The following is a 13,881-nucleotide window of genomic DNA, read 5'->3' as shown; positions in this document are numbered from 1 at the left end:
TAATTATAAAGAAGTTTGGAAAAATACTTGGAGGTGCACACGGATAATTATTACTTTTCGATTTGAATGAATTCCGATTCTTTATCTGACTGTTTACTAAGAAAAATGTTGCACGGCAATAACATTTGTTACCTTCATTGAATCTTCAATTAAATGATTTTATTTCTTTTGTTAAGGATATCGTAAAAAAGGTAAGTGAACGAGCCAATAATAAGTTCCTCTAATCGGATAATAAAAAAATATTAACTCATTTGTATGCTAAATGAAATGTAATCTTTTTTTATATAAATTATTGAAGATATGATAATAAAAAATGGTTACAATAATCGTTTCAGTTTTTCATTTCTTTACTAATAAACTGCATGTACGTATCACGTTATGTCAGCTATCATCAACTCAGCTATCATTCACTTCAGCTACAATGCTTATCATTATTTAATAAATGTTTCTGAAACTGATTTCATTTTGTAAATGAATTTTGAATTATTGCAACAGACAAATGTATCAATGACGGAATAAATCTCATGGCAGCTTCATGTGTGGAATATAGAACTTTTTTTTAAAAAAAATTCTTTCCTTTAAGCTGAGGAAGCCAGAATCTGTATCACTGAAGTTAGAGGATTTATTATACATCATAAAGGGTTTATACTAAGAAGGAAGGTATTAAGAAGGAACAAATTATTTGTTCATTATTTCACAGTCATAATTATCTGTTAGCTCCAAGCGATTCTAACAGATGGCGATATCTGTTGACTGGATTGAGTAAGTATTCTAACAGATGGCGCTGTGTTAAAAGTACCAACGTTTCACATAAGCTACAATTTAATGGCATAACCACCACGTGTTGCTGAGGCTAAAGTATAAGTTAAATTTATTTCGTTGTAAACGCAATACAATGAAATTCAATTGTTCTTACTTTTTCAATTTTTGGTATTAGCATAGCCGACCACGTGTTATTTAGACTGAAGTATTATAGTAAAAGTAATATAGTGGAATTCTTCTTGCTTTTTAATTATTAGTGCTTCATTGTTCAACAATCTTTAATTAAAATGCATGTTTAAAACAATCATTCTTATGGCGAAGTGTTGAAACACTTCGATTGGCCATAAACATACGCGTACAATTGCAAAATGATCCATCAGCACAAATATTTTCTGAACAATTACTAGATATTGGGAACGGTAAAATAGAACTGCAACCAAATACGCAATGCAATAAACTGCCAGACAATTTCTGCACTGTTCTTCAGGGAAAAAATGAATTGATTAAGAGTATTTTTCCGGATATACAGAGTAATTACTTGAATCATAACTGGCTCAGTGATCGGGCTATTTTGGCAGCCAAAAATGTTAATGTTGACGAAATTAACTTCCAAATACAACAGTTGTTACCAGGCGATCTGATGTCTTTTAAATCAATCGATACTGTTGTTGATGAAAATGATAGTGTAAATTTTCCAATTGAATTTTTAAATTCACTAGATATACCTGGAATGCCACCACATAACCTTCGATTAAAGATTGGTTCACCTATTATTCTCCTGCGTAATTTGAATCCACCACGATTATGCAACGGTACGCGTTTGGTCATCAAAAAGATCACCGGAAATATACTTGAAGCTATCATTTTAACTGGAAAGTTTAAAGGAGAAGTGGTCCTGTTGCCACGTATTCCGATGATACCATCAGAATCTACGATACCCTTCAAAAGGTTACACTTTCCAATTCGTTTAGCTTTTGCCATGTCTATAAATAAGTCTCAAGGCCAAACAATGTCCATTTGTGATTTAGATTTGGAAAATCCATGTTTTTCTCATGGGCAACTATATGTTGCATGTTCACGTGTAGGAAAACCGTCAAATCTATTTGTGTTAGCTAAAGACAGGTTAACCAAAATTATAATTATTGTGCACCGATTAGTGCTAAATTAAATTGAAATTAAAAGTATTTATAATTCAAAATAATAAACATTATTGTCAAAGATTTAAAACTATCTGCCCTACCTACCTCATTTATAAGTTTAAGTGTTACGTGTTTTTTACTAACAACTTTGTAATGTACTCATTTATTACAAACTTGAATACAAAAAATAAAGAAATTTAAAAATTTTTTTTGTATTGATTTTTGCTCAATATCAACGGTAGTAGAAAATCAATCATGGAGGTCCCCATGCTTTTTTACAAATGGAATCTGTGTAAAAAAGCATGGTGGTCCCCATGCCCGTGTTCTCCTACTGTTTCCTTTGAATAGTTTACTACTATGTAATATAACAAAAACCTTAGCCACAGCAACGAGTGGCCGGGTCTGCTAGTATGCTTATAGTTTTAAGTACATCGTTTTTAAGTAGTTTTTTTTAACCTGTTTTCAATGATTTAAATTATTTTTAGGTTAGTTGCATGGTTTTGTAATTAAATTGTATTTATGTTAGTTATATATATTTTTTGTATATGCTTATAGTTTTAAGTACATCGTTTCTTAAGTAGTTTCTTTAAACCTGTTTTCGACCGATTATTTTAAACGATTCTGTTTATTTTCTTAGTGTTTGATGCATTTAAAATTAAACATTGTTAATGAATCGATCTGTTCATGATGAATCTGAGAAAATTTTGTTGACAAATTCTTGAGATATTACATAAGAAAGATATTCTTTAGTGCCCATAAAGTTTAAACGCTCAGTGACTCTATTATCAGTAATCATATTATTAAAAAAAATGCTTTGTTTCAGTAAAAAATATTATTATATTAATTGCAGATTAATCATTTACACTTTAATTTATTCTACGAGGGGTAACAGAAAATTAGAGATGCATATCACGTTATGACTGAAGGCCTTTATAATATTATAAGTGCCTTTAGGCCTTTATATAATTATATGACTATCAAAATTTGAAGTTTTAAAATATTTTGCTGAAGAATCTATTAAAGTTGGAATTGCGTAAAATATTTAATGGTACGATCGGAGTTTAACCCCCAGCTTGGCACAATTTTTAAAAATCGCCAACAATGGCCTTGCGAAATCTTCGAAAGCAAAGGAGCAAATGTTCAATTATAGTGCATAATAAAGATTGCCAGCTTTGGCGCGTTATCGCAACTTGGCGAAGAAGGGGGTTAAACTCCGGTTCAACCTGGTTAATTATTAAAATTTAAACGAACATTAAGATTGGCGAACCGGCTGGTCGCCAAAGGCGGCTAGTAATCAAATAATTTGCAGTCATTATTCCAGTATCTGTATTTTTTCCTCGTTCTTAGATTTTAAGAATAATCAAGCTTTATCAAAAATAAATGCATAATTTTTTTTAGCTTCGATTATACTTCTTTTGACAATGTTTTACATTAACTTTTTTAACAAAAATGAAAAAAATTTCATATAAGAAACTGGTGTTTCACTCAGATATCTGAATTTTTTAAAGAAACGGCTGAAGAATATTAGCATTATAAGAGAAAATATTAATCAGAATCAACTTATGACAAAAATTTATAATATTATTACTCGTGGCAGATCCAGAAAAAGTTTTTTTAAAAATTGAAATATATGTATTTCTTTATGTTGTTAAAAACTTTTAGAGTACTTTCACAAACACTGATAATTTCTATCCAGTGGAAAGCATAAAGCTTCTATGAAAATTCAGAAGAATCAGTAACTTCTTGGAAATTGACACATCTAGCTGTACTATCTTTAAATATTCTTTGCATTGCTCTTAGAACAACATCTACTTTCCATTCAATAGATTTATGTTCATGTTGAAGTGCTCAATGGATTATGTACATAGTTACTCGGTAAACTGGACAAACATCAAAGCACCCCAGAAAACCACAAGAGGGGTCGAGGGGGGGACGCGTGCCTCGTCTGCCGGGGATGGACAGGTCGTAGGAACGCCGCTTTAGCTATTTCCTTCACGATCACGGAAGTAACTATGATGCTTTGTCGCGGCATACAGACCGCGACAAAGCATCACAGTTACTGTCGTGACGGATCGAGCTGGAGTAGACACGTGTTATTCATCGCCATCCAATCTTCTCATCAATTTCTTGGATATTACTTAAGGTACGTCAACTTTACAGTGTATATACTTATTTTCGATAAACTGTAATCTTCATTTAATAGGATAAAATCCCGATATTGGTGACCTTTGGACCTAAACGAATCACGCGCTTCTTGTGAACATTCCATCTCCATCGGAGCGATTTTAACAAGAACGCGATCCCCTCATTACTTTTATTGCGGGTTATAACTAATTATGCGGAATGAAGCAAGAGGAAATATAGCACGTGTCTCCATCAAAGCCCCTCCGTTTTGGTATGCTAATCCAGCCTTGTGGTTTAAACAAATTGAGAGCCAATTCATTTTCGCTGGTGTGACTACTAAAGTTACAAAATTTCATCATATTGTGTGGGTTATGCCACCAGAAGAATCGGAGTCGTCGACGACATTATGCAGGATTAGCCGGCATAAGGGCCCTACGAGGAGCTGGGGAGGAGAGTGTGTTCTCAATACGAGCAAAGTGAAGATCAAAAGTTAAATAATATTTTTTTCTATGATGCAGCTCGGGGATAGAAACCGTCCCGACTGTTGCTAGAAATGAGGAATAAAGCCAGCGATAAGATCAGCGAGGAGATATTGAAGTCCTTGTTCCTGCAATGGCTGCTGACCCACGTGCAGTAGATCTTGGTCATTTCCAACGACAAGTTGGAGCAGTTGGCAGAGATGGCCACCGGAGTCATGGCAGTCACGACAGATATTGTTTCGATCCGTGCTATGTCATCGGTGGAAGCATCCATACAAGCCACTCTAATGCAGATTTCATAACGACTATCTCGGCTAGAGGCACAGGCACGTCCTCAGTCCTGTCCCCGGGGATCCAGAAGATGATTTTGTCAGAGATCAGCTAGCAGAAGAGAGGGAAATCACACTGGTGGTATCACCAACGTTTCAAGCAAGCAGACAGAAAGTGCAGATCAGTACGCACTTTCCTGACAGAAAACTAAGAAGGCTGTCACTCGGGCCATCGAGTGACGGTTCTGCAACTGAAAATCCCAGTTTGAACCAATCAGGGAGATCAACAGCTTCAAAATTCCTGATTGATACAGTGCAGATATTGCAGTTATTTAATCCTCGTCGTCCAAACGAAAAGGCGAAACTTCAACTTTTTGCAGAAAATGGCACTTGTTAGAGTTTTGACTCCCTCCGGTGGAGAAAAGGGGAAATTTTGTTCCCCTAACCAGATGTATTCGAGACGCCGACGCGACGACATGTACATACTCTCTCTCCCGTCTCTTGTGTTGTGATGTGTTTGTGTGGTAGCTTAGAAATGTCCACGTCCATATATGTGTGAAAATAAACCTATGAAAGTTCAACTCCTGCTTCGTCATTTATGGAATTGTCATGCACTGACTGAAATACCTATTTTTGGTCAGCTTCTCCTCAAGATAGATTTAGGCCTGCGTAGAGCTTTCCATTATCCTTTTGTAATTGCAGCAGTCTTACAACCAATTATTGGTGCAGATTTTCTTCGCCACTTTGGACTTTTGGCCGACGTTCGCCAAGGAAGCTTAATCAATCCTCTTACAAAGCTTCAGTCTCGAGGAACAGTGCAAAGTGATCAGGGTGCGGATAAAACTATCAAGGGAGATACAGAGTTCCATCGACTGCTATTTGAGTTTCCGTCTCTCACTAAAGCTAGTTCGATGCACCAGGCGAAACATGATGTCAAGCATTGCATTCAAACTACAGGATCCCTAGTATTCTCAAGACCTCGAAAACTTTCCCCTGACAAGCTAAAGGTTGCGAAGCAGGAATTTGAACTTCTGGTGGTGACAGGGGTTTGTAGGCCATCGAAAAGCTACTGGGCTTCACCTCTACACATGATTTCAAAAAGCAATGGAAATTGGCGTCCGCGTGGAGATTTCAGGAAGCTAAATAGTGTGACAATTTCAGATCGCTATCCAAGACTGCTTGCAAGTTCTCGAAGGGAAGATTTTCTCAACTCTGGACCTTGCAAATGCCTATCATCAGATTCCAATGCAAGAAGACGTACCGAAGACAGCCGTTGCTGCGATCTTTGGACTTCCCAACACTGCTGCCACGTTCCAAAGGTTCATTCATCACGCCTTAAGTGGTATGTACTTTTAGTTTATATCTAAAGTCCATATGGACTTTATGGATAGCAACAGCTTACGATTAACGACTGACCAAGGTACGCAATTTGAGGCTGCCTTTTTTCAAGTAACCAAGTTTCTGGTTAGCATTTCGACAACACACAACACCATACTACACAGCTGCGAATGGACAAGTTGAAAGATTCCATCAGCAACTGAAAGCAGCCATCATGGAACATGGAAAAGTACAATGGCGTTGGCACTGCCGACAATCCTCTTGGGATTCAGAGCAACATGGAAGGAGAGTCTGGAAGCCACAACTGCAGAGATTTTGTATGGTGCTCTCATTCGACTTCCAGGGGAATTTTTAAGCCCAACAGTTCCGATCCACCTACCTTTGTGGGGAAATTGAGAGGTAATGCAGCGACTACTGACTCCATGGCCCGCAGACAATGTCAACAAGGATCTCAGGTCGTGCAGCCATATGTTCCTCGGGATAGATGCACAAGGGAAAAGTCTCTAACCGCCTTTTGAGGTTCAGTTCGAGTGCTTCATAGAACCGAGAAAACCTTCAAAATCGATTAACATGTAAAAGGGCTCACAGTAAATATGGACCGTGAGAAACCTGCCTATGTTTGAGCAGCTCATTGTCTCTCACGCGATCGATCGATAGAGATAGATATATATAGAGAGAGGATGAGTTTCCGCGATTAAACAGTTATTTGATTATTGGTATTATATCTACGATCTTTTATTCTTGCAATGTTCAGAAAGTGGAATTTGCAAGATAAAAAAAAAAAAAAAAACTAAAATATTTCAAATTTTTTGTATTTTTACGCTTTTTACGGAAATTTTCAAATTTCCCTGCGGTTTAGATGATTTTTAAATTTCCTGTATTTTCCCGATTCCGTGGTAATTCTGCTAAAAGAGTCAGTCTACTCTTGATTCACTATAATGACGCAGCAAGCAGGACACGTAACCAGGCAGCTTTGCAAATAATTTGCTCTAAGCAGTTAAGGATTTAATAAATCTGTTTGTATATTTCTTTTTCTTAGCTCTTATGCTCAGAATCTTTGAATAAACAGAAATTGTTCCTATCAAATTTGGCAAATACAGTTTTTCAATGCCTGATTAAAGAGTTCTGGAAAGAGAATTTTATTTCCAAAACAAATTTATACTCACACCTTAATATCCCCCTCAAAAAAAAAAAAAAAAAATGTATGCTAAAAAATAGGCTTTATTTTTTTAAAAAAAATTATGAAAATAAATAAGACACAAAATTTGCTAATGTTTGTTTCCTTTTTTCAAGACTATTTTTTAAAAATTCATTTCAAATTTTAAAAGGAAGGAATATTATTGTGGTGCAAATTTATTGGGAACAAGATGACTCCATGTTTGGTCATTAATTCCCTCTACCAACTTTAGAAGCATTCCAGATAGATTTGAGCTATAGATAGAAGCACCACACCACGTAATGTGTTTTACAAAATCAAAATATCCCGTACTACATCGTTCATTCAAAATGCAATTTTGATCTTGAAAAAATATCCAAGGTTTGAAAATCACATTATCGTTTATTGTTTCGCAGTCATATCAACCATTGGAACTCACTAACCAATTCAATGAGCAGTTATATTTAACATTTATGACATATACCTAAATAAATTTTATATTCCAGCCAAGATTTCACTCCACTTCAAACAGATAATTAAAACAAAATATGACTTTTAGAAACTGATTTTTATCAGTATTAAATGCGATACTGTTGAATAAATGTTGGGAAAAAATGGATTCCCTTTATCTATTTTAATAATAATAAAAACATTCATTTTAAACAATCACACACATTCCTACAATTTCAACAATCTTATTATGATTGCCAGCTATAGAAAATATATTTGAATAACCTACAAACTTTCAATGCTTTACAATAAAAAAATTGCACTTAAGCTGCATATAAAATATTAATGTCTTATTTATTAGCAAAAAGTTTTATTCTCAATAAAGCTGCCAAATATAAATACTTTACTCACTTAACTGATTTGTCTGATTATAATTAGTACATGAAACTATCATATTTTTAAATTTTTACTTAAAAATTAAGTTTTTAAAAAATTTGAATTAAAAGATAAAAAATGTTACATAAATAGATGGTAGAAAAATTGTACTGCAAATATTATTAAAATATTGTAGTAATTAATTTTCATTTTTACATACTTTTAATTCAACAAAACTTAAAGGATACATCAAAGATATCATTGAGAAATGTCTAGACTGAATGAGCAGAAAGAAAAAATCTTAAAATGGGTAATTTATTGATATTTTGATTAAATGATGTATGATGAAAACTTTTCATTATTCCAGATTTAAAAAAATAATTAAAAAAAAAATGTAGTCATGAACATTATAATGTTTACGTTAAAGAAGCTATAAAAGATGCATTTAAATAAAACTTTCGTAGAAAAAACTTTAATGGCATACATGCATGGGAAACAAATCACTTCATTATATGCAAAACAAAACAAGATAAAAAAAAGTACCCATGTATTAACTGCAAAAAGAAAAGACGAAAGGGGAGGGGAAACAGATTCCATACTAGTGGCAGTTTACCAATGGCATGCAGTTAATATACTAATAAAAAACTATTTCCAAAATTTTTACTGTATTAAAGTGAAGTAGTTTAAACTTTAAATGACATACTTTTATATCCATTTTGAGAATTAATATGCAAATAATTTTACTATTCACTTGGAAATACATTATATATATAAATCCATTCCTCTGAAATTAATTAAAAATACTGTTAAGATTTAAAGGGAAGAATGTTTATTAAAACTTTAAGCTTATAAAAATTTTATTCCAATAACAAATTATATATATATATATCTATTTAATATTGCATACAAAATGCTTTTCTTTCCATATAAAACCATGTTTATTAAATAAAATATAATAAATCTTAAAACTTCTATATGATGATATAGGTATTTATAAAATGATCTAGGTGTATATTATAGGATTTTATAAAATGATATAGGTATGTGAAGAACAAAGATTTAAATGTTTATTTAGTGATGCACTGATATTAAAAATAATATAATAATTTAATTACAGCAATGTTAAAAACAAGATATTAATCCATTTACAGTTTCAGAAAAGATAGTTGATAAATATCAGGAAGAAATTCTCAACATTTTCTCATCAGCATTGATAATAGTTATAGAATTAGTAGATGATTAATTTATCTTGATACATAGAAACAAATACATTCAAGATGAAATTAAAGATCATAAGACTATGGAAAAAAAAAAAAAAATGAATGCATTAAAATTATTTATGAGATATGATACAGGTTTGGAACAACAAAAGCTGAAATTCACAAAAACTTGAATTATGCAAAATCTAAACACCAAGAAGTAAAATAAGAATGATTAATTGAATAACTTTATTGAAAAATGCTTAAAATAAATTACTGCATAAAAAAATCTAATCAATTTTAAGACTGATAAGATTTTTTTTTTAATAATGCTGGAATTCACAGAAATGTATCATATCTGTTTATTTTGCACTAATAAAATATAATTCTGTATTACATGATTTGGTTTTCTGATTACTCTCATCGATTTAAAAAACTTTTAAACATTTTGTTGTTCCTGATGTTCTGAATAAACCAAAAAAGTTTTTAAAACAAGACAAAGAATTAATTCATCTCAACCAAGAATAATAATTTGAAACACTATCTGAAAACTCATATAAAATATATACACTGATTTAAACATTTTAAATAATCAAGGAAATGAGATAAAAAAAAGCATATTTATATTCACTAAGCATATGTAAAAAAAAACCCAAAATTCAGAAAAAAAAAAAAAATGAACAATAAGAGTTAGACTTGTTCTAGTTCAATAAGTACACCACTGCAATCCTTGGGGTGCAAAAATATAACAGGTTTTCCATGGGCCCCAATTTTAGGTTCATCACTCAGCAGGCGGATATTTTTTTCCTTCAAATCTTTTACAGCATTCTCAATATTATCTACTTCTAAACATATGTGATGCATACCTCCACTAGGACTCTTTTGTAGGAATTTTTCAATTGGACTCTTATCCCCAAGTGGGTGAAGCAATTCTAATTTCATATTTGACAGTTCAATGAAAACAGTGGTAACACCATGATCAGGTTGTGGGACGGCCTGACTAGTCTAGAATAATTAAAATCCCAAGTTAAATATTTATTTAAATTTAATCTAAAAAATGACAGCTGTTAAGTGAATATATCTGTACTTATTTTTTAAAAAGCTAAATTGTTAAATTTTTTAAGAATTAATTTAATCAGTTTTTATATAAATTGAAAGCAAAAAAGGAAGGTTAATAATAATCATAAAAAATAATATAAGAATTATCATCAGATTTATATACATCTATCTCAGCAAACAAAATAGCAACTTACCCATTAAAGAAATCAATAAATTGATTTGGTAATTATTTAAAAAATCAAATGCTAATTTTTAAAAAAAGATATTTTATTACTAATTTTTTCTGTCTAATACTCCTTTTAATTAAAAAAACTTAACTTGAATTCAAATGGGATAAGAAAAAAAGATTTTGATTTAAGGTCTTATTTCTGAAAAAAGAAAATTATTTTCTATGCATTAGTACTCTAATACCTGAATATTAGTACTCTAATACCTAACAATACCTGAAAAACTTTTAACTTAGAAACTGTACATCTGTTCATACATTGTTTTTCATCTTAAATACTAAAAATTACCTTTATTCCTAGCACATCTTCATACAGTTTAACACTTTGGGTAATGTCGGAAGTAGCAACTGCAACATGATTTGCTCTTATGACATTCCATGTTCTTTTGTTTGCCACTGATGAAAAATTTTGAGAAATGGCTTTAAATCTAAAAATTTCCAAAAGATTTTGCAATTTCCCATGTACAAAGCTTGCCATATTTGTTAAAGCTGAAAAGGAGGAAAATATTAAATATTTTAATAACAATTATTTAAAAAAATATTCAGCATTTTTAAAGAACAATAATAAAAAAAAAAGATAGGTTTCAAACTGGAATTCTTTAATAATAAACTGAAATTTCAAGAGACATTCTGTAAAGGAAATTTTGCTCAACAAAATTATAAATAATGAGCACAATTAATTAAAATTTCATATTTATTTGAAGCATTTTATTAAATTTCCAAGAAAGCAACATTTCCTTCTGAATATTAACCAAACTTTTATTTTCCTATTCTGCACTACAATGAACTATTAAAGTTGCAAGTGAAAACATTTAGGCCCTGCTGTAGGTAATGGTCAAGCAGAATCCATGATATCTTCCAAAGATCTTCTTCCAAAATATATAATGATATCTTCCAAAAAACCCCCCCTTTTTTTTTAAGATATTAGAATTGAAATATAAACCTTTTAGATTACTTATTCTTCATTTTATTAATAATCAACCTATCTATCAGGTGTGCCAAATAAATAAGAATTAAATATTACCCATAGTGTTATCATAGGGAACTGAAAGATTAGTGCCATGAAGAAAGTGAAATCCTACATGCTAAGTGATGTTCACAACATAAAATCAACACATATAAAGAGATTTTTTAAAAAAGAAATCTCTTACCAGTTCTTTAAAAATTTTATTTCAGTCAATTTAAACTCAGTTTGAAATGTGAAATAAATAGAAGGTTTAGCTTGAAAAGCTTTTTAAAAATAAAGATGATAATAGATTCAAAAAGTATGATAAATAAATAACTAGTACAACATTAAAAATGATTTTATTTCAATGAATAATTGGCTACATTAACAATGTACAATCTAAGTTATATATTAATATCTTTGTTAAGAATATCAGAAATAAAACACAAGGTGATTCAGCAGGTTTTATATGACTATCCTACAATGTTTCATCTCATTATCATTAGAACAGGCAGTATTTCTTTTTCCATCTTTTCATTCACATCATCTGAAAAATACCCATATTAAAAAAGAAAGAAAAAAAATCAGTATATTTAATACTTTTCAAACATAATTAATTTTAATTTCCATGAAAAATGATTTTTATAAAATACATATTTCATAAAAGTCATAGTCATAAAAGCCAACATCCCCCTCCTCCCATCTATTAGACAGCAATTTTGATTCCTTTACTGTTGTCTATCACTAATTCGATGAAACAAATTATTCATTTTAAGATGTTATATAAAAAAAATGAAAAAAAAAAAAAATCAGTAAAATTTCTTTGTACTAATACTGTCAAGAGATTTTGATAAATGGGATTTTTCCACATATAGTCATTTTTTTTTGTAAAGCTAAGAGTAGAAATTATGATACATGAAGGCTAGTAATCCTGCTTTTCTTGTTTGTTAGTTACAGTGATACGAACTTTGAGCATTATTTAAAATTGACATACGTATTACGACATGAAAGTTACATGTGTCTCGAAGTAATATCCTATTCTTTGAATCTCAGTATACTAAAGAGATTATAGATTAAAATTTAACTTTGAACATAATAAATAAAAATAACTTTGAATATTAAAGATGCCATGTCTGCGATGCCACAGAAAGGGGATGCAATAGCTTCTGAGGGTAAAGACCCCCGAGCACAGAAATCTGACTTCTAACTTATATGAAGATGTCACTCATATGCTCGCTCGCACAATTGCTTTTTACAGGGGGGCTCTTTCACATACCTCACAGATAGAACAAAGGGTAAAAAACAACCATGCTCAAACCAGGACACCCAGATCATGTCGAAGACACACTACTCCATAGGCCAGGGCACGGGAATTAACTTTGAATAAATAAAATTAAATTTAAAAAAAAAACTGAACAAAAAGTGGCACTGCTATGCATGTATGCAAAAGTGGCATGCTTATGTACTAGAAGTTTTAATTTCGATAAGCTTTTATTTTGATATAGTTTGAGTATATATATAAACAAATATATACTTTTGCTCTCTCTCTCTCTATATATGTAAATAAAGGAGTATTCAAATACAGCTCTTTAATAACAGCAATATTGATTTACAACATTGAGTAAAATTGTAAATACAATTCACTTTTTAAACTTCTTACCTTATAAAGGCAATTGGATTGCTGTAAAAAAATTTATTAATACATACACACACACACATATATATATGTCTAGATTTCTTACCTTATAAAGACAAGTGGATTATTGTAAAAAATTTATTAATACATATATATATATATATACACGTCTCGAAAGTTACAAAGAGTTTATTATATCAGGAAACCGGTATTAATAATTACCTATTAAGAATCCGTCAGATCGGTTTCTAAATTTTTATTACTTGCCGTCTTTCTTACAGGGCGCTTCACAGTCAAATATTCAAATACTTGTAAACCAAAAGTAAGAGCTCCTAACGCAGTCAATCCAATTAAGCCAGTGACAGCAGTTTTATGCAATACATCAGCAACTCTCTTCATAATGTTTATTACGATTAATGCAAGAACTACTTAAAAAAATTACTTCCTTGAGTGACCAAGATAGATCACTCTGATATCAAGTAGAAGTACTCACGCAAAAAAAAAAAAAAAAAAAGGCACGTTTTCCTTCGGTTTCAAAATTTGATCGCACTTATTTCAAAAATAAACAAGATCACTCTGATATCAAGTAGAAGTACAAACGCAAAAAAAAAAAAAAAGCACGTTTTCCTTCTTTTTCCAAATTTGATCATACTTATTTCAAAAATAAACAATGTCAAAAAGGTATTCCTTGTATTCGTGGAAAATTATTAATTTTTTGAGAAT

The 13,881-nt window shown here is 31.3% G+C and overlaps 1 protein-coding gene across 1 annotated transcript; it reads right to left on the bottom strand.

Moving 5' to 3' along the window:
• Positions 1–8,548: 8,548 nt before the first annotated feature.
• LOC129981007 (methylmalonyl-CoA epimerase, mitochondrial-like) lies at positions 8,549–13,738 on the bottom strand. The gene is made up of 3 exons (XM_056091596.1): positions 13,381–13,738; positions 10,866–11,065; positions 8,549–10,296 (listed from the first exon to the last, which is right to left on the bottom strand). Exons 2-3 carry the CDS (start codon positions 11,052–11,054, stop codon positions 9,982–9,984), a joined length of 504 nt encoding a protein of 167 aa, XP_055947571.1. The 5' UTR covers positions 11,055–11,065; positions 13,381–13,738; the 3' UTR covers positions 8,549–9,981.
• Between the last annotated feature and the right edge of the window lie 143 nt (positions 13,739–13,881).

This window comes from Argiope bruennichi, chromosome 8 (assembly GCF_947563725.1).
Source record: "Argiope bruennichi chromosome 8, qqArgBrue1.1, whole genome shotgun sequence".
Lineage (NCBI taxonomy): Eukaryota > Metazoa > Arthropoda > Arachnida > Araneae > Araneidae > Argiope > Argiope bruennichi.
This window is presented reverse-complemented; position numbering and strand designations above follow the sequence as displayed.